Raw genomic sequence first — 26,077 nt, 5'->3', positions numbered from 1 at the left:
CCGGCGCTAACCCGGAAGTCCCAATTGGTGTTATATACCATCTGTACATCATTTTCATATAGTTTTCTTTCAGCAAAGAACAATATGTGAATTTTAAATCAATTTCCCATAACCTTTCCCAATCTTCCAACATGATGTTAGGGCCTATATCTTGTGCCCATTTAATCATAACTGATTTCACCTCTGCGTCTCCCATTCTAGCAGGATGCTATATGCACCTTTTAACAGTTTTACTTTCCTTTCTACCACTTCCTTTTGACATCTGGAAGTCGTATAGCTAAATCCTTTCTTGTTGTCTTCTTTGTATGTTTCGTGTAATTGTCGATAATGTAACCAACTCTGAAAATGGTCTTTTATTAATCATAATCTCTTAGTTTCCATTTTCCATCTGGGTCCTTTAGCAAATCAGCCACTTTACTTTCTTTCCAAGTGGTTTGAGCAGTAAGGCTTCATGTGGTGAGAGCCACTAAGGGGACTTCTGTTCTAACAAGTCTTTATATCTCTCCCATACTCTCATTAGTAATTTCCTAATTATATGGTTATAAAAACTTCTATGTACCTTCCCTTTCCCATACCATAAATATGTGTGCCAGCCAAATCTGTTATCATGTCCTTCCAGTTCTAATGCTTCTTGCTTTTCCAACTTCATCCAGTCCCTGATCCATACCAGGCATGTAGCTTCGTAATATAATTTAAAGTCTGGGAAGGCAAACTCGCCTCTATCTTTAGTATCTGTAAATATTTTATATTTTATCCTTGGCCTTTTGCCCCCCCCCCCATGAACTTAGAAATTTCCTTCTGCCATTTTTTAAAACGTTCATCTTTCAGGATCACTGAGACTGATTGAAAAAGGAATAACATTTTTTATGGACTTCTATCTCAATATTTTGCTCTGAATCCTTTTCTTCTTCTTCTTCAAGTTTTTGAGTAGTAGTTTAGTTTTGTTCCTATTTAGTTTAAATCCTGCCACTTCCTAGCGTCGTCCTGCCTGTTCTGGGGAGGAGCTTTCTCCACATCCGGAGAAGCTGGTTTCTTTGTTCTGTCTGACTTTCGGTTTTGTCCAGCGTGGAGGATGTTTTCATGCCAGACACTGGCTGATTAAGTACTGCTGTAAATGGTGAAGGGTGGAGGTCCTGCAGGCTTCCGTTGCACATTTCATAGAATCATAGAATCATAGAGTTGGAAGAGACCACAAGGGCCATCGAGTCCAACCCCCTGCCAAGCAGGAAACACCATCAGAGCACTCCTGACATATGGTTGTCAAGCCTCTGCTTAAAGACCTCCAAAGAAGGAGACTCCACCACACTCCTTGGCAGCAAATTCCACTGTCGAACAGCTCTTACTGTCAGGAAGTTCTTCCTAATGTCTAGGTGGAATCTTTTTTCTTGTAGTTTGGAACCATTGCTCCGTGTCCGCTTCTCTGGAGCAGCAGAAAACAACCTTTCTCCCTCCTCTATGTGACATCCTTTTATATATTTGAACATGGCTATCATATCACCCCTTAACCTCCTCTTCTCCAGGCTAAACATGCCCAGCTCCCTTAGCCGTTCTTCATAAGGCATCGTTTCCAGGCCTTTGACCATTTTGGTTGCCCTCCTGTGGACACGTTCCAGTTTGTCAGTGTCCTTCTTGAACTGTGGTGCCCAGAACTGGACACAGTACTCCAGGTGAGGTCTGACCAGAGCAGAATACAGTGGCACTATTACTTCCCTTGATCTAGATGCTATACTCCTATTGATGCAGCCCAGAATTGCATTGGCTTTTTTAGCTGCCGCGTCACACTGTTGGCTCATGTCAAGTTTGTGGTCAACCAAGACTCCTAGATCCTTTTCACATGTACTGCTCTCAAGCCAGGTGTCACCCATCTTGTATTTGTGCCTCTCATTTTTTTTGCCCAAGTGCAATACTTTACATTTCTCCCTGTTAAAATTCATCTTGTTTGTTTTGCCCCAGTTCTCCAATCTGTCAAGGTCGTTTTGAAGTGTGATCCTGTCCTCTGGGGTGTTAGCCACCCCTCCCAGTTTGGTGTCATCTGCAAATTTGATCAGGATGCCCTTGAGTCCATCATCCAAGTCGTTGATAAAGATGTTGAATAAGACCGGGCCCAAGACAGAACCCTGTGGCACCCCACTAGTCACTCTTCTCCAGGATGAAGAGGAACCATTGATGAGCACCCTTTGGGTTCGGTCAGTCAGCCAGTTACAAATCCACTGAGTGGTAGCATAGTCAAGTCCGCATTTTACCAGCTTCTTTACAAGAATATCACGGGGCACCTTGTCAAATGCCTTGCTGAAATCAAGGTAGGCTATTTCTGCTCCTTCAGACCTCTGAGCACAGCAGAGTAAAACACAGCAAAGTGACCTTCTGTGTGTGCAAAGTGTGTGTAAATCAGAGACTGCACTCAGCTTCTCTTCTACTCTAAAGGTAAAGGTAAAGGTACCCCTGCCCGTCAGGGCCAATCGTGACCGACTCTAGGGTTGCGCTCTCATCTCGCTCAAGAGGCCGGGAGCCAGCGCTGTCCGAAGACACTTCCGGGTCACTGGCCAGCGTGACGAAGCTGCATCTGGCGAGCCAGAACCAGCGCCGCACACGGAAACGCCGTTTACCTTCCTGCTATAAAGCGGTCCCTATTTATCTACTTGCACTTAGGGGTGCTTTCGAATTGCTAGGTTGACAGGAGCTGGGACTGAACGACAGGAGCTCACCCCGTTGCGGGGATTCGAACCACCGACCTTATGATCAACAAGTCCTAGGCACTGAGGTTTTACCCACAGTGCCACCCGCGTCCCTCTCTTCTACTCTAGAAGTATTTATTTACAGCTGTCTGTACCTGAAAGGGTCAGGAGAGTCACAAGAACTGGTTTTGGTTTTTGTGGATGATATAATTCATGTCTCAAGGGCAGACAATCAGGTGCAGAGGTTTGCCAAAGAGCTTGGAAAATGTTTCCAACTCAAGAACCTGGGTTCAGTGAGTTTACCCAGGGGTAGAGATAGACAGGTCTGAAGATGGAAGCTTCTTGCTCAGTCAGAAAGGCAAGATTGAGCAGTTGCTTGAGAAGTTCAGAATGTCTGATTGTGCAGGGGTTAGAACACCCATGGAGACAAGTATTTATTTACAGCTGTCTGTACCTGAAAGGGTCAGGAGAGTCACAAGAACTGGTTTTGGTTTTTGTGGATGACATAATTCATGTCTCAAGGTGCAGAAGTTTGCCAAAGAGCTTGGAAAACGTTTCCAACTCAAGAACCTGGGTTCAGTGAGTCTACCTAGGGGTACAGATAGACAGGTCTGAAGATGGAAGCTTCTTGCTCAGTCAGAAAGGCAAGATTGAGCAGTTTCTTGAGAAGTTCAGAATGTCTGATTGTGCAGGGGTTAGAACACCCATGGAGACAAGCTACGTGAAAGACAGTCAGCTAGCGGAACACACTGAGTTTGAGAAAGCTGAGAACTTTCAGTCAGCTCTGGGTAGTCTGCTGTATCTTTCCCAGTGGAGCAGGCTGGACATTGCTTTTGCTACCAATTAGCTCAGCAGGGAAGCCACAAGTCCAAGTGTGCAAGCCTGGAATGGTATTAAACGGGTCCTGCGTCACCTGCAAGATACCAAAGACTTTTGCCTTAAGCTGTCTGCTACAGGTGACGCCAAGCTCATGTGTTGGGCAGATAGCAACTGGGCAAATCTGGATGACAGGAAGTCTGTATCTGGGATGGTCATAAAGTTTGGGGAATATCTAGTTGGGAGGAAGTCCCGGAAGCAGAGTCTCATTGTGCTGTCCTCTACTGAAGCTGAGTTCAGCGCACAGTCAGAGCTGTGCTGGGAACAGGAGTTCTACAGATGTCTGGTTCAAGAAATCTGCGGGGAGTGGGACTTCCGGGTTGATGCGATCGGTGTAATGGCGGATTCCCTCCGAGCTCCGGAGGGAATCGGCTCCTCTGAGGACGGGTCTTGCCGCGCCGGCGACGCGGGGACCCTTAGAAACCACAGGTGCGGATACCTGTGGACCTGGTGACTCGGTGGGCACCTTAAGCGCCCCCCTTGACAGTCGAAGAGCCTTTTTAAAGGCTGCGGAGAAGGTACGGGGGGTGGCGTGGTGCTGAGAGTAAACCGCTACCTCAGTGGAGTGAAGCCGCAAGCCATTCACCGGAGAGCGTCAACTTTCTACCTGAAAATTCGATTGGATACAAACACCCCGTGAGTAGAAGAAAATTTGGTTTAAAAAAAATCGTTATTTTTAAATCGGGCAAACGGGGGGATGTGCTAAAGGGAAGTCCGCACCCCCCCTTCATACAGGCAATTGGAAGCAAGGAGCGAAAATCTAAGATCGGAAAAAAGATTTTATGTTTACGGAAACTGGTAAGAGACTTTAATAACTTTTAAGAACAAGTTTTATCTTGTCAAGTTGTGCTGGAGGGAAGAGACGAACTTTGAAAACTTTTGTGACCCCCCCCCCTTGGACCTGGGAGCGTCCTGCACCAATCTAGCCTTAAGGAATCGGAGTTTGACAGCTGTCAACTGAGCTGTCAAACAGCTGAACAAAGGACAAAACTGTATTACTATATATCTCTTTGGTTTAAAGGTGTTACATATAAACAGACGTGATTTGAAACAAAGTAAATAAACAATAGGGTAAAGGATTGCTGGCGTAGAACTTTGAACAATGGCAATCCCCCTAGGGGAAACCAGTGACACTACAATGGCTGCAGAAGGAAAATTACTAGCACAAATAGAGAGAGCCTCTTTTCTCGTGGGAATCCTACAAGAACAATACATGACCTTGATTTTCAAAACAAACAACCTTGCTGAGGGAACTAGAGACTTGTTCTTGAGAGACTCTGTAGCTCAACCAAATATGACATCTTTGGAGGGGGTGAAGGAGGAAGTCGGAGAAGAGAAAGTGTGGAAACCTATGTTGCCAGAGAACAAAGAAACCTTTTGGATTACAAAGTATGAAGACATGAGACTGAGGAGAAAAGTGAAGGAGGAAGCCCTTGGAAACTGTGGAATTATGGAAATTAAAGGAGTAAAGAAATATAACTGGGACTTCCTCCTCTTTTCTGGCCTTTATTATTTGCAACCTGGAGGACTTTTGGTAGAACCCTGGCAACAAGTTTTCTCAATTAGGTTTGAACTGGGAGAAGAGGAAGTAACTGTAACAGACACCCTTCGAGACCTGGAAACCAGCAAAAAGGAATATCAACAGAAAAACCGGAGAGAGACTGAAATAGACTTGAGGGCTGGAGATGTGAGGAATCCTGGCTAGGAATTTTATGGGAGGATAACTACCTGGGAAGGGACAGATACCCGGGCAGGGAGGGAGGGGGGAAAACAGATTTTTGAAAAACTTTATGATTTTTGGTTATTGTAAATTTGATTTATACTTTAATACAAAAAAGGGGAGATTGGTATATAAATTTTGATTGATCTTAGAAAAAAGGATTTATTGCATATAAGAAGATAGGGTAATAATATGGGGTTTAATAAGATGAACTAAGTTGGAGAATAATGAGATTAAGTTTAGAGAGAGGAATAAGAACTTGCTGAATTAAATGGGGGAAGTGGGATGTATGTGGGGGGGTGGGGGGAAGTCATATGTGTTGTTTGTTGTTAAAAAATTTGAAAACCCAATAAAAATTTAATAAAAAAAAAAAACAAGAAATCTGCGGGGAGTGTTGCTTGCCCATCACTGTTTGGGAGGACAATCAACCCTGTCTGAGTCTGGGCAGAGTCTGGGCAGTTTAAGGCCAGAACCAAACTGTGAGGAGAATCAGAACTTACAGGGTTAAACAGTTCTGTGTGAAGTCTCACATTCTGAGGCGTGGTTTTGTTCACATACAGGAATCTTTCTTTGTGTGTGAGTTACTTTCGCTTTTAGCTGTTGAGCCGGAGAGGATGTCCACTAGTCCTCCGGGCTGATTTATGATGTTTTTCTGAACCTAATTAAAACCTTCTTAGATAGCAAGAAGCCTGCGAACAGACTTTGATTTATCACCCACACAAGGCACTAACCGCTGCTGCGAAACTCTGCTTGGGGCCAGGAAGAAAGCTTAAGGCTCACATTTGGCACAGGGAAGTGTGCCGGACACCATCACATCTGGGCATGCGTTTCCAGAATGTGTGTCAGAGTGTCCAGACAGGCCTGGTGAAGTTGCAGTACTTCCCAAGCCACAAGAACCTGGCAGATGGGTTCACAAAACCTTTGAGCTTCCAGCATCATGGGGAGTTCTGTGAAGGTTTGGTTTTGGGGTAAGTGGTGATACTTACAAGCCCCCAGCAGCGCAGGACAAGAGGGAGTGTGAGGGGAATCAGAGCTTACAGGGTTAACAGCTCAGGGTCCTAGTGTCATCCTGCCTGTTCTGGGGAGGAGCTTTCTCCACTTCTGGAGAACCTGGTTTCTTTGTTCTTTATTACTGCTGTAAATAAACGCAGATAGAGTAGAATGTTAGCTCTATATGAGAGTAAGGGTGCCAGAATTTCCAGTGATGAAGCCAAAGTTGTATTTGTGATTAGCCTGCTAGAAGAAGACACCAGGTGCTGGGTGGCCCCCATTCTCATTGCCTGGCATGCAGGGTTGTCCTTATGTGCCTTGTAAGGTAGTGGCGATGAAGATCAGAAGGGGCAATGGGACATCAAACACACAGAGTAAGGAAACAAATATTGGTATGCATTGCAAATAAATACATTAAACAGAAAACAGGCTATGACTGGACCCTTCCATTCTCTATTTTTGTAGCCATCTACGTTTGAGCTTGCAGAATAAGGTCTTTTCAAGGTGTTTTTGAGTGCTGATGCCAAAGAGTCCCATAATCTAGATGGCAGTGTGTGGATTGTGCATTAAAACAGCAGGGTGGGGTGATCTCTTGGTTTTGCTTTTGTGTAGTGATCATGAGATCCAGTTTTGTTCATCTTGAAAGTGTCTTCTTAGAGCCAAGCATCATCTGGCACCTTCTTACAAATATACGGCATTTGTAGATGACATTCTAATGCTATCCAGCAAGTATCAATGCAATCAAAGGTCATTGCAGTGCAGTCATGGTTCAATTCATCATGTAGCGAATAATAAACCCAGTACCTGAAAAGAAAAGAGCAGCACTGATCAGTCAAGATTGGATGTCTACTTCCTCACCCACTCCCCATGCCTTCTACCATTAAAAAGAGGTTCAGTTCTTTCTCTCTTAACATCCACCCACAATAGGAATGGATTTTTCTCCCCAGATTTTAGAATTCTAACCAAATTTTTAAAAAATCTGTGGGTCAAGACTGTCTCTTTTCTTTTTATATGAAGTGATTTCTCATAGGAAACTACAAAATAGTGAGGATGTGACTTTGGAAGGCTCAGAGGTACACACAAGAACTGTCAGTCAATTTAGTTTGGGCAGTATCCAATGCAGTACTTCTGCTATTGCCAGGATTTCCATTTCTGCAACAGAACTGGCCCTCTCTCCTTTCCATATGCACCCACATCCTCCTCAGATCTGCTCTGGACCATTGTGAGTGTTGAGAGATCCTTACTCTCAAGTAGCAGAGTTAGCACAGTAGTGATTGTTCTGAGCATATTAAAACCATGTTAGATTTGCATCCACCTTCATCCACCTCCTCTCACATCCATCACCCACCCCATGCATGAGTATAGCAATGACACTATACAGAAACAAAAATAGCTATGTCTACAAATGAAATACAAAATATAATCTATAACCACAAAGCCATTATACAGTTGTCTGAAATGATATGATATCTCTCACATATATATCTTATCTAAATCTTACATGCTGATTCTATGTTTACTCTAATCAATTATCCATAGTTGATAAAGATATCACCCTAGCCCCACACTTATTGTCAATTCTGGTAAGGCCTTGCATTCTCCAGTGTCCATTGTATACTGAATCAAGTCCCACTACACAGCACTAAAATTCTGTGATAAATGTATTCTATAAATCCCTCTTTTTTAAAGCTCTCTATGAATCTATTAAATTGAAATTACTAGTAATGGTGTAGTAGGTTTTTTTTTACTCCCATGAGATGTTTGGGTGAGATCTGCCCTTTGATCAAGTCTAAGATCACATACAGCAGTGGTTCCCAATTGGTGGTCCATGGACCACCCACCCAGAGGCTTCTTGGTGCCATTCAAATAACAAAAACTGCCACAGAGATATTAAAATGTTCAAAGGTAGGGTGGCCCATGGCTTGGCTTTTGAAAAACAAGGGGTCTGCAGTATTTAGCTAACTGGGAACCACTGGCATACAGGGTTTAAGTTCCCAGCTAGTATTATACAACCCCACTGCCAGTTTGTAAAGTTTACTCAATACTTTCACCGAAAAGGATTAGTGGTTGGTATTGGGTGGAACCTTCTTCATGGGTCATTGCCTTGTTGTGGAAAAGAGGCTTGAATAACTCAGTGAAGCTATGAGCTATTCCATGCAGTGCCACCAAAGACGGACAGGTCATAGTGGAGATTTTTGACTAAACGTGATCCACCTGGAGCAGGAACCGGCAAGCCACTCCAGTATCCCTGCCAAGAAAACTCCATGGACAAAAAAACCCAGGCATATAAAAGTTATGATGCTGGAAGGTGATCCCCTCAGGTCAGAAGGGGTCCAACATGCTACTGAGGAAGAGTGGAGGACAAGTACAAGTAGATTCAGAGCTGATGAAGCAGCTGGGCCAAAGCCAAAATGCCACTCAGTTGTGGATGTGCCTGGAAGTGAAAGGAAAGGAAAGAATGCTGTAAAGAAAAATATTGCATAGGAACCTGGAATGTAAGATCCATGAACCATGGTAAGTTGGATGTGGTAAAAAATGAGATGGCAAGAATAAATATTGACATCCTGGGCATCAGTGAACTAAAATGGACAGGAAAGGGCGAATTCAGTTCGGATGACCATCATATCTACTACTGTGGGCAAGAAACCCGTAAAAGAAATGGAGTGGCCCTTATAGTCAACAAAAGAGTGGCGAAAGCTGTACTGGGATGCAATCTCAAAAATGATAGAATGATCTCGATACGAATCCAAGGCACACCTTTTAACATCACAGTAATCCAAGTTTATGCACCAACTACCGGTGCTGAAGAAACTGAAATCGACCAATTCTATGAAGACTTACAACACCTTATAGAAGTGACACCAAAGAAGGATGTTCTTCTCATTATATGGGATTGGAATGCTAAAGTAGGGAATCAAGAGATAAAAGGAACAACTGGCAAGTTTGGCCTTGGAGTTCAAAATGAAACAGGGCAAAGACTAATAGAGTTCCATCAAGAGAACAAGCTCACAAGCACTCTTTTCCAACAACACAAGAGACGACTCTACACATGGACATTACCAGATGGGCAGCATTGAAATCAGATTGATCACATTCTTTGCAGCCAAAGTTGGAGCATCTCTATGTGGGACAAGCAGCTACATTTAGAACTGAACATGGAACAACTGACTGGTTCAAAATTGGGAAAGGAGTATGACAAGGCTGTATATTGTCTCCCTGTTTATTTAACTTATATGCAGAATTCATCATGTGAAAGGCTGGACTGGATGAATCCCAAGCCGGAATTAAGATTGCTGGAAGAAATATCAACAATCTCAGATATGCAGATGACACAACTCTGATGACAGAAATGAGGAGGAATTAAAGAACCTCTTAATGAGGGTGAAAGATGAGAGCACAAAATATGGTCTGAAGCTCAACATCAAAAAAACGAAGATCATGGCCACTGGTCCCATCACCTTCTGGCAAGTAGAAAGGGAAGAAATGGAGGCAGTGAGAGATTTGACTTTCTTAGGCTCCATGATCACTGCAGATGGTGACAGCAGTAACAAAATTAAAAGAGGCCTGCTTCTTGGGAGAAAAGCGATGACAAACCTAGACAGCATCTTAAAAAGAAGAGACATCACCTGCTGACAAAGGTCTGTATAGTTAAAGCTATGGTTTTCTCAGTAGTGATGTATGGAAGTGAGAGCTGAAGAATTGATGCTTTTGAATTATGGTATTGGAGGAGACTCTTGAGAGTCCCGTGGACTGCAAGAAGATCAAACCTATCCATTCTGAAGGAAATCAGCCCTGAGTGCTCACTGCAAGGACAGATTGTGAAGCTGAGGCCACCTCATGAGAAGAGAAGACTCCCTGGAAAAGATCCTGATGTTGGGAAAGATGGAGGGCACAAGGAAAAGGGGACAACAGAGGACGAGATGGTTGGACAGTTTTCTTGAAGCTACTTACATGAGTTTGACCAAACTGTGGGAGGCAGTGGAATACAGGAGTGCCTGGCATGCTCTGGTCCATGGGGTCATGAAGAGTCGGACACGACTAAACAACTAAACAACAACAACTTTGGGAGATTTTGATCTAGGAGACCTTGCCAAATTTAAAGCCGCCCTCTGTTAATCCAGTCTTGGTAAAAAATGCCAGACCAGTTCGCTCTTCTACTACCAAGCTGTGGATGAGTGAGATCTTACTCTGAACTTGTACATCAATCAACATAGGTTGAAAAGAGTTGTTAGATACTTAAAGGAAACCATGAACTGTCTTAAACTGCCAGCTGACAGCAAAAACAATTAGGAATCTGTCAGGGCTTCTTCAGTTGTGATCCCTGCTCTGCAGGGGTTGGACTAGATGACCCTTGGTGACTCATCCAACTCTAAATTTCTATGTGTCTATGATTCTATCCAAGAGAGTGACATGAACTACCCTCTCTTACACACTTACTTCATCTGCTGCTATTATTTTAGGTTAGAGATTGCATTCACTAGGTTAGAGAAGCCTTTCTGCCTTTCCAATCTAGTGAGAAGCAGCAGTCACTCACCTGGACAATGATGTGGAGGGGTACATATGCAGATCTTTGGTAGTAGAGAAAATTGCATGGCAAAATGTATTTGGGGAGGGAAAGGATCCATTATGTAAACAGAATCTGCAACTTTTTGGAATGCTTGCCATTAGCAAATATTTCTTCAAAAACTTACTCGTCTTCAGGTAGCTTCCCTGACAGCCATTTCCAGTCCACATTCTTGTCTTTAAAGAGTCCAATCCAAAAAAACTTTCTACGACCTTTTACGTGATGGTTTATAAAAAACTAGAGTAGGAGTGGAGAGAAAGAAAAAACAGAAAATCTTCAGTAGGAATGAGGAGCAAGGCACTTCTCTCAAAACCTTTCTAGACAATTTCCCTTTCTTGGGGAGACTATAATCCTTTGCAGACATTGAACAGACATAAAACAAAAACATTTCAAAAGGAGCAGGTGTCACAATTGAAGACCCAATCCATATTTTTTGGGGAAGCAATGATCAAAATTATACATAGTATTCCAAGTATGGTTGCATCAAGTACCAAGAATAATTTTGTATGGAGGATGCGCTATTTCCCCCCTGATCCAAACTATGATGATGCTTATGATTGATGAAATCAAGGAAGCATCCCAAAGAGGAAATATTGTAGTGAAGGGTAACTTCACCTGCCCTCACCAATACTGGCTACATATGTCTTCCAGTCATGACACAGAGTTAAAATTTCCAGATACTATAAATGACTTTGCCATAGAACAGTTCATTTTGAAACCAGCGGGACAGTGACCTGTGTAGCAAATACTCAAATTTTGGTACCCATGCTTGTTTGTTGGTTCCAGAGACACTGGAATCAGTCTGGTTGTGGTATGCTTGATGGGCTGATGGTGGGGTCTCAGCCATGTCTGTGCCCTGCAGCACCCCAGTAGCCCCTCTGCCTGGGCTAAGGGGCTGGGAGAGGGATATACCTTGCAAGCTCCTCTAGAGTCATCTCCATGATACTCTCATGCCAGAAGGTTAGAGTGGTGAGGGAAGCCTTTTTTCTAAGCACTCAGTACATCTCAAAGAGCAGAGGAAGAATCTACAGGAAATCCAAGGGATAGATTCCCCTCAGGTATCTACTCCTCCTCTTCCTTCAAGACCTCCTTCCTGACTGCCAGGTTCAGGCTATTAGAGTTCAGCGGTTCTAAGAAACCTTAGTTAGCTCCAGATGGTAGCAGCTGTTCCCTGCCCCACCCACCCCCTTAGCTTGACTGATGGATTTGCTGTCTTGGCTGCATATAGGTGTATTGGAACTTCTTAATTGGATAGTGATGATAGGATCCCTTTGACTCAAGGAGATCCCCTACCTTTTTCAATACTTGGCTTTGATGCTCACCTGTTCTTCCACTGTTTCTATAGAAATGAGCTTGGCGCCTTCCCTCTCACACTTTTTTTGGGAATCCATCCATGAGCGTAGCTCAGCAGAAAACAGATAGTACGCATTTGAAAATATAACCCAACCATCTTTCAAGTTTCTAGTAAGGGTGTCTTTGAGTCAAGCCAGAGGACGAGATGAAGAGAAAAAGAAAACAAGATAGGGAATTTAAGGGGAACAAACTTGTATTTCTGTGCAGATTTCAATTCTTTTTGTTAAGTTCATTTCTGCGGCCACATGATAACATATATTCATCTAGGAAGCTCAAAAAGATTAAAATAAGAGCAACGTTAACTCTTCAACCACTTTATGATGCTGCAGTAAATACTGGGGGGGGCATAGCTGGAACAGGGAGCACAGTGAAGAACCTTTCATTTGAGGGAATAGACAAAAGATGCAAGTCCCCTCACAGGCCTTATCTGAACCCCAGGGGCCTCACCCACATGTTTCCAACTGGATACTTAGGGCACAATTAGGGCAGACGTTGTAGCCTTATTAGACTTTACCGATTGGTGGGCTCTGCGTTGCTCCCAGACGGGAGGAAGGAAGTCAAATGACACCGAGGGTTGATTCAGAAAAAGAGTTCTTTATTTCTGCTCTCCGGAACAGCAGAAAGGCACCTGCGTGGTCAGTCCACAGCAAGTCCAAAGAAATGAGAGATTTCATGCAGTATAGATAACCTCCAGGCACCCTCTCCCCCTTCCCCAGGAATCCAGCCCCGTCAGCTTGTACACACAGGTTGACATCACAGATGTTCCTGCTCTGGTTACTCTTAACCATAAAAGGGTTTTCCTTCCTGTACTTCTGACCATAAAAGGATATTCTTGTTCTTATACTCTTATCTTGGAGCAAGAGGTCACCAACTCCAAGAACACACTCTGGCACTGTTCCCAGACTAGGTATGTGCGTCAGAGTGTGTCCAGGACGTAAGATAAGACCTAGATGTGTCATCCATGTTCTACTGAACAGCCAAGGTCATCCTTGCCGTCACAAACTGATAAAGGAGAGGGCTCTGAGCACTTGTTTATACAGCTGCGCTTTTGTTTATACATTGAGCTCAGAGCTCAAGTTAATGGATTTTAGCTAAGGAAAAATAGGGATTTTGGTGCAGTTTCAAACTGCCGGCGCAGTCAGTTTTGGGTTTGGGAAACCCATTCCTTCAACGTGAAGGTTGGGAAGGGGGAGTAGCTGTGGTTTATCAAAATTCTCTTTCTCTCTCCAGGCTCTCTGTTCAGTTGCGGAGGGGAAAGGGGACTCTAGAGTGTGTTGTTGATATTGGGCAACTGGGACAGATGAGGGATTCTGCTGGTTTACCACCCGCTTTGCTGCCTAGCTGTCTCCCTGCCTGAGCTGACAGGATGAATCCAGTGAGCTTCCAAATGGCTCTGGGGGATTTTCCAGCTGATCTGACTGGTGCTCCTGCTGAGCTTTGACCAAGCTCTGGCACAACCGACTACTGTTGTTGTTTTTGTTTAGCCGTTTAGTCATGTCCGACTCTTCGTGACCCCATGGACCAGAGCATACCAGGCACTCCTGTCCTCCACTGCCTCCCGCAGTTTGGTCAAACTCATGCTGGTCGCTTCGAGAACACTGTCCAACCATCTCATCCTCTGTCGTCCCCTTCTCCTTGTGCCCTCCATCTTTCCCAACATCAGGGTCTTTTCCAGGGAGTCTTCTCTTCTCATGAGGTGGCCAAAGTATTGGAGCCTCAACTTCAGTACTACTACTACTACTACTACTTCATTTACATGCTTTTTTGTTTTCCCTAGCCACTCTGGGTGACTTCCAACAAATTAAAACACAATTGTACACAAAACATTAAAAACTTATCTGAACAAGGCTACCTTCAGATGTCTTCTGAAAGTCAGGTAGTTGTTTATTTCCTTGACATCTGGTGGGAGGGAGTGCCACAGAAGGCCCTCTGACTTGGCTTGGACCATTGACACAATTGGCCCTGAGTGCCCTCTCCCGCTTCATGCAGCCTGTTTTGCCCCCTGGTATACTGCAGAGGTTAGGGTGAAGAAAGAAGCTGGGAGATGGCTTGAACGTGTGTGGAAGAAACTCTGGTTGAATGCAATCGACTACTAGTAAGGGCTCATCCTCGAACCTAAAAAGTGGCAGTAAAGGCTACAAAGAAGGCTTGCTTTGCTTCCTCCATTGTGCCATCCAGCAGAGCTTTCCCAGGTAGTGCAGGGCCTGCTACAGTCTGGCCCGATGGAGATGGTAGAACTGAAAGCAGCTTTCTGTGACTTGTTTGCAAAGCATTTGGAGGATAAAATTGCTTGCATCTTGACCCTTCTATTACAGCAGATGAATCTCGAAGGGTGTCCAGAGCAGAGTCTGTTTCCATTGTGATGGGTGTGTTTCAGTCAGTATGGTTCAAGAATGCGGACAAGGTGCTTGGATCGGTCAGGAAAACCACTTGCACTCTGGCCCCTGCCCCTTGTGGCTGATACAAACTAGCAGGGAGGGTACAGCTTTTTTAAAGTCACTATCTTCTTGATTCCTGAGTCTGCCAGTCACTTTTGCCTTTTCAGGATAGTCCAGCATAGTTTGTGATTCTTCCTTGCTCGGAACTGTTGCTTCTTTTCATCTTTGGGCTAGTAGCATCCTTGCAGCAGTTGTTGCATACATAAACAATCCTTTCTGGTCTTTTGGAATATCAGAACCTGTGATTCCTAACAGAAATGCTTCTGGTTTTCTAACAAATGTAACTTTAAACATTTTTTTCAATTCATTATATATTATTATATATTCATTATTTATTAATTCCCAGAAAGACTTTGTTATCTTGCATGACCACCACATATGATAAAAGCTACCCTCCTTCTCTTTACATTTCCAACAAATTTTAGAGCTTGTTCTATCCATTTTGGATAACTTAGTAGGAGTTGGATACCACCAACACATCATTTTCATATAATTTTCTTACATCGTACAACATGCTGTGAATTTCAAATCTGTTTTCCATAGCCTCTCCCAATCTGCTATTTGTATGTTATGTCCTAAGTCCTTTGCCCAGTTTATCATAACCTATTTAACCTGTTCGTCCTTTGTATGCCATTCTAGGAGCAGGTTATACATTTTGGAAAGATGTTTTAGTACTATTTTCTAAAAGTTCTTTTTGGAATCTTGAAGATATCATTCACTTGCAAATACTGTAGCCAATCTGTTGCTAGTTCTCTTATCTCTTAAAAAACTTTTAATTTTAACTGATTTTCTACTTCAGTTTACAATTATCTATGGCTCTTATGTTCACTTTTCTCAAAGATATTGCTTCCAAAGGGAAAATCCACCAGGGTGTTTTTTTCCTCTGAAAATCAATTTTCTTATTATATGATTCTGAAATGCTTTATGAACCTTTGCTTTTTCATACCATATGTAAGCATGCCATCCAAATCTATTATCTAGAATAGATAATAAATCTACATCTAGAATGTCTGCACTTTTCAGCGTGATCCAGCATCCTGGAGCCAGCAGAAACAGGATGCTTCGTAATAGAATTACAGATCCGGCAGGGAGAAACCTCTCTCTCTTGCATCTGTTAATAATTTATATTTTATCCTTGGTTTCTTCCCTTGCCAGATAAACCTGGAAATGTCCTTTTGCCATTGCTCGAAGTATCCGACACTGCCTATTACCGGGGCTGATTGAAATAAGAATAACATTCTTGGTAGTACATTCATTTTTTCAAAGATATTCTTCCCCAAAATGATAAGTTCATTCTTCCCTATAACTCTAAGTCTTTCTTTTATTTCTTTCATTCCTTCTCATAATTTTCCTTATATAAATTAGTATTCTTAGCTGTTAACAAAACTCCTAGATATTTTCCTTTTTTATGTATAACTAAATCTGTTTTCTGTTGTAAATCTTTTTTTCTTTCTCCATCATACTTTTAACCAAAACCACCAACCGTCTAATCGACAAGTCCTAGGCTCCGTTGTTTAACCCACAGTGCCACCTGCGTCCCTGTGTCTTATTTAAATTTAATTTAGAACCTGTGACCTCCCCAAAGTCCCGTATCTTTTCTAAAACTTTTGGTAGAGTATCTTTAAAGTAAAGATACTTCCTGGGCAAGGTTCTTGAGTAGGTAGTCGTGGACCAGATCCGGGTGCTCTTGGAGGTAACTGATTTCTAAATCCATTTCAATCAGGGTTTAGGTCTGATTTTGGCATAATTTCTTTAAAGGCAATCATTTTTCCCAGCGTCAAATAAAAAGAGGGGAAATGGCATTATACAACTCTCATGAAATGTGTGTTTGGTGCTGACCATCCTTCACTTGTTTTTATGTATAAGTGACGCAATCTGCATTTGTTCCCTTTCTCTGCTTTCGCACCTAAAGCTTTATAAACTATTTTATAATCACTTTACCTATTATGTATTCGGTGTTCTGTGCTTGCCTGAATTTGAATATGGACTAAAGATTCTGAGCCCCTGAGTTCTGATTCAATACATGATATCCAATCACGCCACTCCTTTCTCCCACACAAGGCTGCAATCGTGGAGCACCTGCACTGGCTTTTGGACAAGAAATCTCCTTGGATCTGGGGCCATGCTCAGAATGCTGCTTTCAATGCTGTCAAACACCTGCACTCCTCTGACAGTGTCCTTACCCATTTTGATGAGACCAAGCCCGTTGTGCTTGCCTGTGATGCCTCTCCATATGGAATTGGCACAGTCCTGAGCCACCAGTTGGCAAATGGGTGGGAGGCCCCCAATGCATTCTACTCCAGAACTTAGTCATCTACAGAATGCAACTGCACCCAAATCAAAATGGAGGCCCTTGCTATTGTGGCAGAAGTAAAGAAGTTCCATGACTACATCTACGGCCACCGCTTCACGATCATGACTGACCACAAGCCTTTGCTGGGCCTTTGCGCTCCTGCATAGCAGACGCCCCAGATCCTGTCCCTGAGGATGCTAAGGTGGTCCATCTTTCTCAAGTCATATGACTATGGCCTGCACCACCACCATGGCAAGAGTCTTTGCCACACAGATGCCCTAAGCTACCTGCCTTTGCAAGGCATAGACTCCGACCCATCTCCAGTCCTCAGTGTGATGCTGCTAGAGACTCTGCCCCAGCTGCCGCTCCATGCCACGAATGTCGCCACACACTTGGTGAAGCGTTGCGCCATCTCTCGAGTCCTCAACTGGGTGTGGAGGGGGTTGCTAGTGGGTTGCCTTGATGCAGAATTCTCCCCATTTGTCTCCCGGAAATATAAGTTGTCAGTCCACAAGGGATGCCTTCTGTGGGGAAACCGGGTCATGATCCCTGCTAAGCTGTGGACCAGAGTGCTGGAGCCTCTCCATGTGAGTCACCCAGGCATTGTCCATATGAAAGCTCTGGCCAGTAGCTACATCTGGTGGCCAGGCATTGATTCTGCAGTAGAAGAGTGGGTCCAGCACTGCTAGTCTTAACCAGACATGCCTCAGGCCCCAATCCGACAGTAGGAGATAACACACACACCATGGTCAAGACTCCGCATTAATTTTGCTGGCCCATATCAAGGTCAGACATTCTTCATCATTGTGGACTCCTTGTCAAAGTGGCTAAGGTGGTGGCAGTGTCAGCAATGACATCCAGGATCGTCATCTGGGCCCTGCTGTGGGTCTTTCTTCACCATACATGGCCTGCCAGACAACATCATGTCTGATCATGGAGTACAGTTCATGTCAGCCAAGTTACAGAAGTTCATGGCCTACGACCTAATCCGGCATGTCACAGCAGCACCGTTCTACCCATCAACGAATGGGCGATCTTAGAGAATGATGATGACCATCACGAAATCCTTCAACTGGATTGCCCAGGGGGCTGGAACAATTGCCTAGTGGATTTCCTGCTACAGCAGCACATTCAAACTCTGCATTGAATAGTTGAAGCCCAGCAGAGTTCCTTATGAACTCGAAACTGGCATTACTCCTGGATTGGTTGCACCCTAATCTGGCATCTGATCGACCTCTTGGCTGAGAGGCTCCAGCGGCCCCCAGTTCCTTCGCCCCTGATGACCCTGTCTACATCCAGAACTATGGGGATTCTCCTGCCTTGCTCTCCACCGCTGTTACCAGGGCACTGGGCCAGGCTCCTACAAGGCTGCCACACCAGATGCTCAGGTCCACTGCCGGCATGTGGACCAAACACCCCACCGTCTGGCTGATGCCCCAGCTCCAGTCACTGCTCCCACACCTGAGCACAGGGACAAGGTGAACAATCAGCCTGGCTCACAGACTGATGCACCCGATGAGAACGCTGCAGACCAGGGCAGGGCTGAGGAATGGGGCCCCAACACTGCACCACCAGACAGTGCAGAGTCAATGACATCAGTGACACCCATGACAACAGCTGCAGCTTCATTGGCATCCCCAAGGACCCAAGGCAATGAGCTTCACCACTCCCAGAGGGTGAGGCACTGCCCTCACCACTTTGATGACTAGGTGTGTTGACGGGGATGCAGTTTTGTGCCTAAGAGGGAGGGGTGTTATGTATTCAGTGGTCTGTGTTTGCCTTAGCTTGAGTCTGCACTAAGGATTCTGAGCCCCTGGGTTCTGATTAGATACATGATATCCAATCACTGGGCATTTCAGGATTTGGGCTATTGCGATTGGCCCTTAAACTCTCAGTTATGATTCTCAGCTTGGGAGTTTAGGCAGACAAGCACAATGAGAGTGACAGTGGTCCAGGACTTCAGAAATGTCTGTAAGCATTTGCTTTGCCCCTGTTGTCCAGTTCTGTTAGTTCAATAAAAGGTTCTTGCTGTTATCACTGGGTCTTGCTTGGTGGGAACCCACCTAAAATTCATTACCTATTTAGGAAGTGTTTCCACCTTAGAGATCTGTGCAGATAAATGGAGGACCCTATCCTGACCTAGCTTTGGCGGTCTGGGTACTTGCTGTGGCACCAGATCAGGCCCGTGGGTAGAGAGAGGGTTGCTATTGTCCACAGGTATTCTAACCCACATGCCAATGAGCCAATTCACTTTGTGAGGGGGCTTGAGGGCTCCTTTCTGATGATGGGCTTGTGAAACTGGGGAGAAATTTTGTTGTTGCACCAACCACCCCACTGCCCAGCAGTCTCTCTGACCAAGTTGGTGGAAGTTGCCTCGGGAGTGTTATTCAAGAATCTCTCTCCCATGGGTGAATATAATAAAGGACAGGTCTTTTAACTGATCTGTTTTGATTGTCTCTTCTATAGCAAAGAATAGCAGTCTTTTCTTTCCTCACCATAGAAGCTAAATCAATTCAGCAGATCAGGAGAGTTGAACTGAATTTCTCTGATGTTTCCCCAGGGTGGCCAGGTGTAAAGGAGGGCAGCACTCTGCTCTGGCTCTAAGAGTATTCAGCTAGAGGAGGGACATTCAACTGGCGCAGACTCAGGGCAGGTTCTCACTGCGTTACAATTCTTCAGCATCATAGGGTAGCTTACCAATTTCCTTTTGCAGTTGATCATTTCTTTTGGCAAGATACCGCACTTCCTCTGATAAGTTTTGAGCTGCAGCGAGTATTTGGAAGTCTAAAGGTTTGAAACAGTTTAAGGCAGGAGTATCTGAAATAACAATCTGCGAATATTAAGAAACCATTTTCAAACATTTTAAAACACTCTAGCCTGAATCAAGAAGCAGAGCTCCAGGATGGGGTTCTTATGAATATGAGGACAGACTTGATTCTCTGTGGCTGAGATCACCAATGAAAAGCCTCAAAAGAATCCTGCAGCTGGATCAGACCAAAGACCCATGCAATCCACTCTCCTATACTCTTATATTAAAAGTGGCTCATGAAGTATCTTTCCTTTGTCCTCCTTTTCTGTTGGGAATCATAGGGTCACAAAACAATTCCAAAACTCCAGGCTGGAGCCGCCCAGAGTGGCTGGGGAGACTCAGCCAGATGGGCGGGGTATAAATAAATTATGATTATCATTATGATTATGATTCCCGCCTCGAGTCTCACAGTAAAACCAAATATACAAAGATTACTTTACGGTTTTCAATTATGCTTTATGAAATCTAAGAAAATGCAGGCACCCAAACTCTTTTCCTGATGAATACTGGGTTGTATTCCACAGAGAACTAAGCAGGATGTTACGTCACTGCAAGGATTTCTCCTTGTGCAATGCAATCTTCAGTCCCTTTCCCTCTCTTCGCATCTGTTCTGAAGTTTCCCCCACTTTGGAGAGCAGCTTTGGTGATGGCATGCAGGGAGAAGTGGGGGCAAAGTTCCCTTGTGCCAGTGCTAAAATCTAGCACTAGCACAAACATTGTGAATTACAGTGTGATGGGGAAGACAGCATTTCTAGTGGGGGGATGTGAGAATCACAACCATCTGCTTATCTTCCTGCTGAGCAATGAAACCGTGATAAACTCTATTGGGTGATGAGTTTTATTGAATATGTGTTTTGCTCACACAATATGAATCCCAAAGTGAACTAAAGGAATTGAAGTTTGTTTAAACTAAACACGTTCTAGCAAAAGTGAGGATTTGTATATAAAATGCTTACCATCCTTGTCCTTATAGTTTGAATCAATCCCAACAACAATGTTTCGAATCATGTTCATTGCCATTTCAATCTCCACTCTTTTTTTCATTTCCTTCTGATCTAAGGAGGAGGTAGGTAGAAAAGAAATGAAGAAACTGTTCTAGCTTACTAGTCTGATGAGCTGGGGGGGGGGGATATTTGGTGTCAAACTGCTTTTAATATTGAATTTTAAATACTGACTTGTAACATGTTCCAGGACCTTAGGGAGAAGGCTGAATAAAAAATCAAATCAACAAAAACATAAATCCGAGTTCTATTAATATTTTCTGCTCACAGCCCTTATATTGGTGTTTCCTGTGCCTTGATTGTGGCTTCCCTGCCGGTCTGAAGTCCTGTTTCCATTTGGCCTGTTGCTTCTGTCATCAGATGGTTGGTCTTCCATTGGAAGCTTTGGATTTTTGGTTGTCTAGATGCACCTGTCCTCTTTGTCCTACACACTTGCATTTGCCAAGCTGCCTCATACTCTGCCACATGCTCAAAATATGTAAATTCTTGGATCATTTGGTTTCCTTCCACCTGAGCTTTGCTTACTTTGGAGTGCCCTTTAAAAATGAATTAGCTATGAAAATAGGCCATTTCTTCATCTATCCAGTGCTATTTTTCTAGAAAAAGAGGCACTGGAACTCAGGATGAATGCCTCCCTTGTTCCCTTAGATTGGCAACGGAGCCCACCTGAGAGGGCCTGGAACTGAGTCCTGATGAATTTCGGCTGAAAAACGCCCTGCATATATCTAGATATTTAGGTAGGCTCTGGACCCACCCACTTTGGCCATGGCCTTTTCCTCTGCAGCCTGTTTTCCCCAAGCACTTTCCTTCAAGGGACTGGAGCCGTGGCAGAGGGCAGGCTGGCGAGGACCAGGAATGGGGGCTCTCCCCCAGCAAATGAGGATTAGTTGGGAAAGGAGCAGAGAATGGCAACTGGGAAAGGGAATTGTCCAGGGTGTTCCAGGGACTTGTGTTATCCTGTGCTTCTGTTCCAAGTGCTGGAACTCACTTATTCAGGGAGAACAAAACAGTGTCATTGCTCTCTGGGTGACAGCTGTAACTCAACCCCTGATATCAAAGAGAGATGAAAGGGATAAATGGAAGGTAGATCCTGCCATCTCTTTTTGGAAATGCTATTGGCATTTAAGCAAAGCACATGACATTAATTGCAAAGTATGCTAATTATGTACTTACATAGAAGGAATATCAGCAGTGTCATGGCAGTGAGGATGAAAATCTCAAGTACGACAAATCTTTCACCCGTTGGAGATGTGATGAAAGCAACCATGCTCTGAAAACCAGATGCTTGAAGAAAGACAATTCTACTTTAGCCATCAGGAGCCAACATACCATTCCCAGCCCAGGAAAAGGGGTTCTATATGCTGTGGTAGCCATCAGCTAGAGATAGTCAATTATTCAGGGGGTGGGCACTTGGGAGGAGAAGTAGTTGGAGGAAGCAAAGCCAGATGCCTTGCTGCTTGAGGGAACTTTTCTGACCAATGTCTGGATCAGAAGACAGTAGCCTTTGATACTAAAGGACTTTCTGCTCCCCAAACAAATGACAAGATGCTCCCTCTGTACACATAATTCCACATACAAAAGCTGGGCTGAACTGGCCATTGGCTCTTATTTGGATGCTGCTGATGGGGCAGCAGACTAACTGAGGAGGTGCAGTGCAGCTTGTGTGGTCTACACATCTCTGCCCACCACAGCACCTGCTACCTGAGGCAACTGCTTCATTCTGCGTAATGATGGAGCCATTCCTGGCTGCACACAGTAAAGGAACACCACAGTCAGCAGCAAAGAGTGTGCTGAATCCTGGGGTTTCTATGGGGATTAGTGGATCTCTGGCACCCAAAGAGCTGTGTGGGCTTTTCTCTGCACTCCTCCCTAGCACAGCCTGACTGGCTCCACTCCCTGCCTGTCTCTCCATCAACTTCCCTTTCCCATGCATTCCTCTACTTCATGAGAAACCTCATCCCATATGACTGTGCTGTATACAGACCATGAGTTTCATCTGCTGTTGCTGCTGTTGCTGCTGCAGAATCCTTTCTGGATGCTTCATTATCTATGGACTCTGTACCCTTTTCGGGTGCTGGCGTCTCCACCCTTTCAGTTTTCTCTGTGAAACAACAAGCCATTATAACATGGAGGATAAGAGTATGAACACATTGGTTGGAGTATAAGTCTCTTGTCAAGCATGAAAGTTCACAGAATTCACTTTTGTTGTCCTGCACTTAATCTCCCTATTACAAGAACATAATTTTTAAAGTAGATACACATGTAGAAATGTAAATGTTTGCATTATTATAAAAGATGCAGGAGGAAATGACTAACAATAGGACCCACAAAGGGGAGGGGGGAAGTCCAGGAAATTCTCTGGAATCTGATTTTTATATTGTATATTGAAATGTGACTGTAAAATTTTAATTTGCAAAACCAAATAAATAAATTTTAAAAAACCCCAAAAAGACTTTGGAGACCACAAGTTGGACCTGGAATAGAAGCAGACGGAAGCTGTGCATTTCTTGTGCATTCCTCTACTTTATGAGAAACCTCATCCCATATGACTGCGCTGTATACAGACCATCAGTTATGGTTGCAGGTTGTTCTGCCTCCGCTGGGGCTTCTGCTGGGGCTTCTGCTGGTGCTGTACGCTTTGTGGGGTTTTTGGGCTTTGTGGGCTTCGCAGGCTTTGTGGGTGCTGGCTTCTCCATCCTCTCAGTTTTGTCTGTGAAGCAACAATCTAGAATCAGATAAAAACAAATGGAGAATAAGACTATGAGCACATTAGGTAGAAAGCGGCCTCTATCAGTATTAGACCATCCTTTCCCATGAAGGCATTGTTGAGTCCAACATAACTGAATCGTCTCTCTCTTTTCCTTTTGCTGGATCAATCTCAGTTTTAAACCAAAAGAATGTTCCATATGGATTCCAAGGCATTTAAATTTTTTTTAAAAAGTAATATAGCACATTCTCATTTTGCATCTTATTCCTCTCTAAACTCCTGGACATCTAGTTTACAGGGCTCCAGTAAGATGTTCACCATGTAATAGATAGTGTGGGATCTATTAGGGAAGTTTTTAATGTGTGGTGTTTTATTTTGTTTATTTTGTTTTTAATCTCCTGGCAGTCACCCAGAAAGTTGCTGGGGAAACCCAGCCAGATGGGCGGGGTATAAATAGTAAATTGTTATCATTATCATTTGAGGTCTTCAGATGTTCCTGGGTTCCAATTCCCTCCATCACAGGCATCATGGTCAATGGTTGGGGATGACAGAAGTTGTAGACCAATAACATGCTCCCCATCCTTGATGGAAGGTGTATGCATTTAATTATATAACTACCTCCTGATCATCAGAAAAGATGGAGTCCTAGATCTGGTCTCAGTTGGATGCATGTAAATCCAACTGAATCTAGCAAGACTTTGGAGACCATGAGTTGGACCTGGAAAAGAAGTAGAGGGGAAGCTGTTACGTAGGCTCCCCAAGTGTGCCATTTTGTTTTCTTTTTGCAAAGACCCAGCCTGACACCTGATGCTATGACTGAAAAAAAGAAAGAAAGAAAGAAAGAAAGAAAGAAAGAAAGAAAGAAAGAAAGAAAGAAAGAAGTTGTCTAATCCCATTTCAAAGCCATCTGAGCTAGCAGTCCTTGATATGCTAGTAAATGGTTTTTTTTTCCAAAGAATTGTATTTTCTGGATCATGATCTGGATCTGGATCAACAAACTGGGCCCATGAATCAGAGCAGGGCACCTGTATTGCCAGGGAATAAAACAGAAAGTGGTGCTCCTGTTTTGCAATGTAGCTGGAGCTTTAATATAAGGAACATGGCTGTTGGAGAAGAAGTGAAAGCAACTTCATGGCTTGGCCAGCTATCAAACACCTGACTGCATGGGGGAAGGAAGGAGGAAGCAGTTGACTGGGAACAAGGAAAGTAACCTTACAGTGACTGAACTGCACAGATAAAGAATGCAAATGAAGGCTCACGCCCACATGTGTCGACTCCCAGGCCGGGAGGATGAGAATGGAATTAACATCATGAATTACATCTGTTGTCAGCTTGGCATGAGACCTACACTCTGGGCTATATAAGGGCCAGCAGCTGAAGGGGACAGGGAGATCTTGATACATTGTTCTATACTCCATGTGAAGAGAATGACCACCTGCCAGTGGTGTCCCAGATAAGCCTTCCAGATCTCCATTGGCTGGGGAGACACAAAGAACTGAACCTATGCTATCTGTAATATCATTATTGTTGCCTAAGACATTCTGCTTATTGGTTATATTGCTAGCTTCATAGTTTATTCCAGTCACTGTTGGCTTTATATTAGACTCTATTCTACGTTGCTGATCAATTTTTTTGCTAATGTTTACCAATTAATTGACGTTTTCCCTACCTAAGAGTCTCCATCCAGTGGAATGCAAAGTACCTCTTGCTTGCCTGGTGGTTGCTATTGGCCAAACAGCCAGTAATACAGTAATACAACTGGTAATACAGCACCTGTACACAGCCCTAGAATGTTCCACCACTCAGTTTCATTGGATGACCCTGAGGTCTAGTATTTAAAAGAGAAAAACCATCTGTAGTTTATAAACGCTCCCTATCATTTTCCCTCTTGGTGACCTTTCGGCCCTGCAAAAATCAAAGCTTGTAAGGTAAGTGTTCCACCCCTCAGACATCTTTCTGTTTGAATACCTTGGTGTTGTCATGAAACAATCTTTTCTCTAATTTCTTCTTAAGGTTGTTTCATCCTCCCACTGGCTAAGAACCACCTCCCTTGTGATGTCAGGCATTCCAGAACTCCTCCAATTTAAGCTATACCATTTCCTGATTGGCTGCTCATTATATCCAATCAGCATTCCACATAAAGCATAAACCCAGGCAAATGTTGGTTTCAGAATTGATATCCTACTTATTTTTTTCAAAAGTTATTAGTTTTATTTTTTATTTAGGCTGGGTACATACTTTACCTTCAAAGCATATTCCCCAGAAGAATCCTTACTCATAAACTCTGCTAGTAATATTGGAAAGCTTCCTGTCTCAACACTTATACCAGGAAATATGGCAAAGCGCATTAGTGTAAATCTCCATTTGCAAAGTTAAAGCACAAAGAAAAGGAACAGAAGCAGTCAAATTTCAATATGTTTGGTCTACATTTATTGAATGTATCATCATCAAAACATACATGCCACCAGTACTATTTTTCCAGAAAAAAAGGTACTGGAACCTACCATGAACACCTCCCTTGCTCTCTCACAATGGTGTCCACCTGAGAGGTGTCAGAACTGAGTTCCAGTGAGTTCCAGATGCAAAAAAAGCCCTGCATGCAACTGACCTTCAACCAATGGCAATTCATCGAGAACTGTACTTGGATAGAA

General features: G+C 43.7%; 2 protein-coding genes across 2 annotated transcripts in view; both read right to left on the bottom strand.

Annotated features, from left to right (window-relative positions):
* Positions 1-25,445, bottom strand: part of LOC309350311 (CD209 antigen-like protein D) — an 86,783-nt gene extending 61,338 nt beyond the window's left edge. The window contains exon 1 of the mRNA XM_081877225.1: positions 25,395-25,445. The gene's annotated coding sequence lies outside the window, so the exon portion shown is untranslated. The remainder of the gene's footprint in view (positions 1-25,394) is intronic.
* Positions 6,693-26,077, bottom strand: part of LOC309350282 (uncharacterized protein) — a 43,895-nt gene continuing 24,510 nt past the window's right edge. The window contains exons 2-9 of the mRNA XM_081877160.1: positions 23,286-23,444; positions 22,704-22,820; positions 21,893-22,003; positions 20,675-20,773; positions 19,607-19,726; positions 12,148-12,299; positions 10,953-11,062; positions 6,693-7,065 (exon numbers count right to left, since the gene is read on the bottom strand). Of these exons, the coding sequence (XP_081733286.1) occupies positions 6,915-7,065; positions 10,953-11,062; positions 12,148-12,299; positions 19,607-19,726; positions 20,675-20,773; positions 21,893-22,003; positions 22,704-22,820; positions 23,286-23,415 (990 nt within the window). The 5' untranslated portion in view covers positions 23,416-23,444 and the 3' untranslated portion in view covers positions 6,693-6,914. The remainder of the gene's footprint in view (positions 7,066-10,952; positions 11,063-12,147; positions 12,300-19,606; positions 19,727-20,674; positions 20,774-21,892; positions 22,004-22,703; positions 22,821-23,285; positions 23,445-26,077) is intronic.

The sequence above is a fragment of the Podarcis erhardii genome (assembly GCF_964252035.2).
Source record: "Podarcis erhardii genome assembly, chromosome: 9".
In the NCBI taxonomy this organism is placed as follows: Eukaryota; Metazoa; Chordata; class Lepidosauria; order Squamata; family Lacertidae; genus Podarcis; species Podarcis erhardii.
Note: the sequence above shows the minus strand (reverse complement) of the source record. Positions and strands in the feature narration are given on the sequence as shown.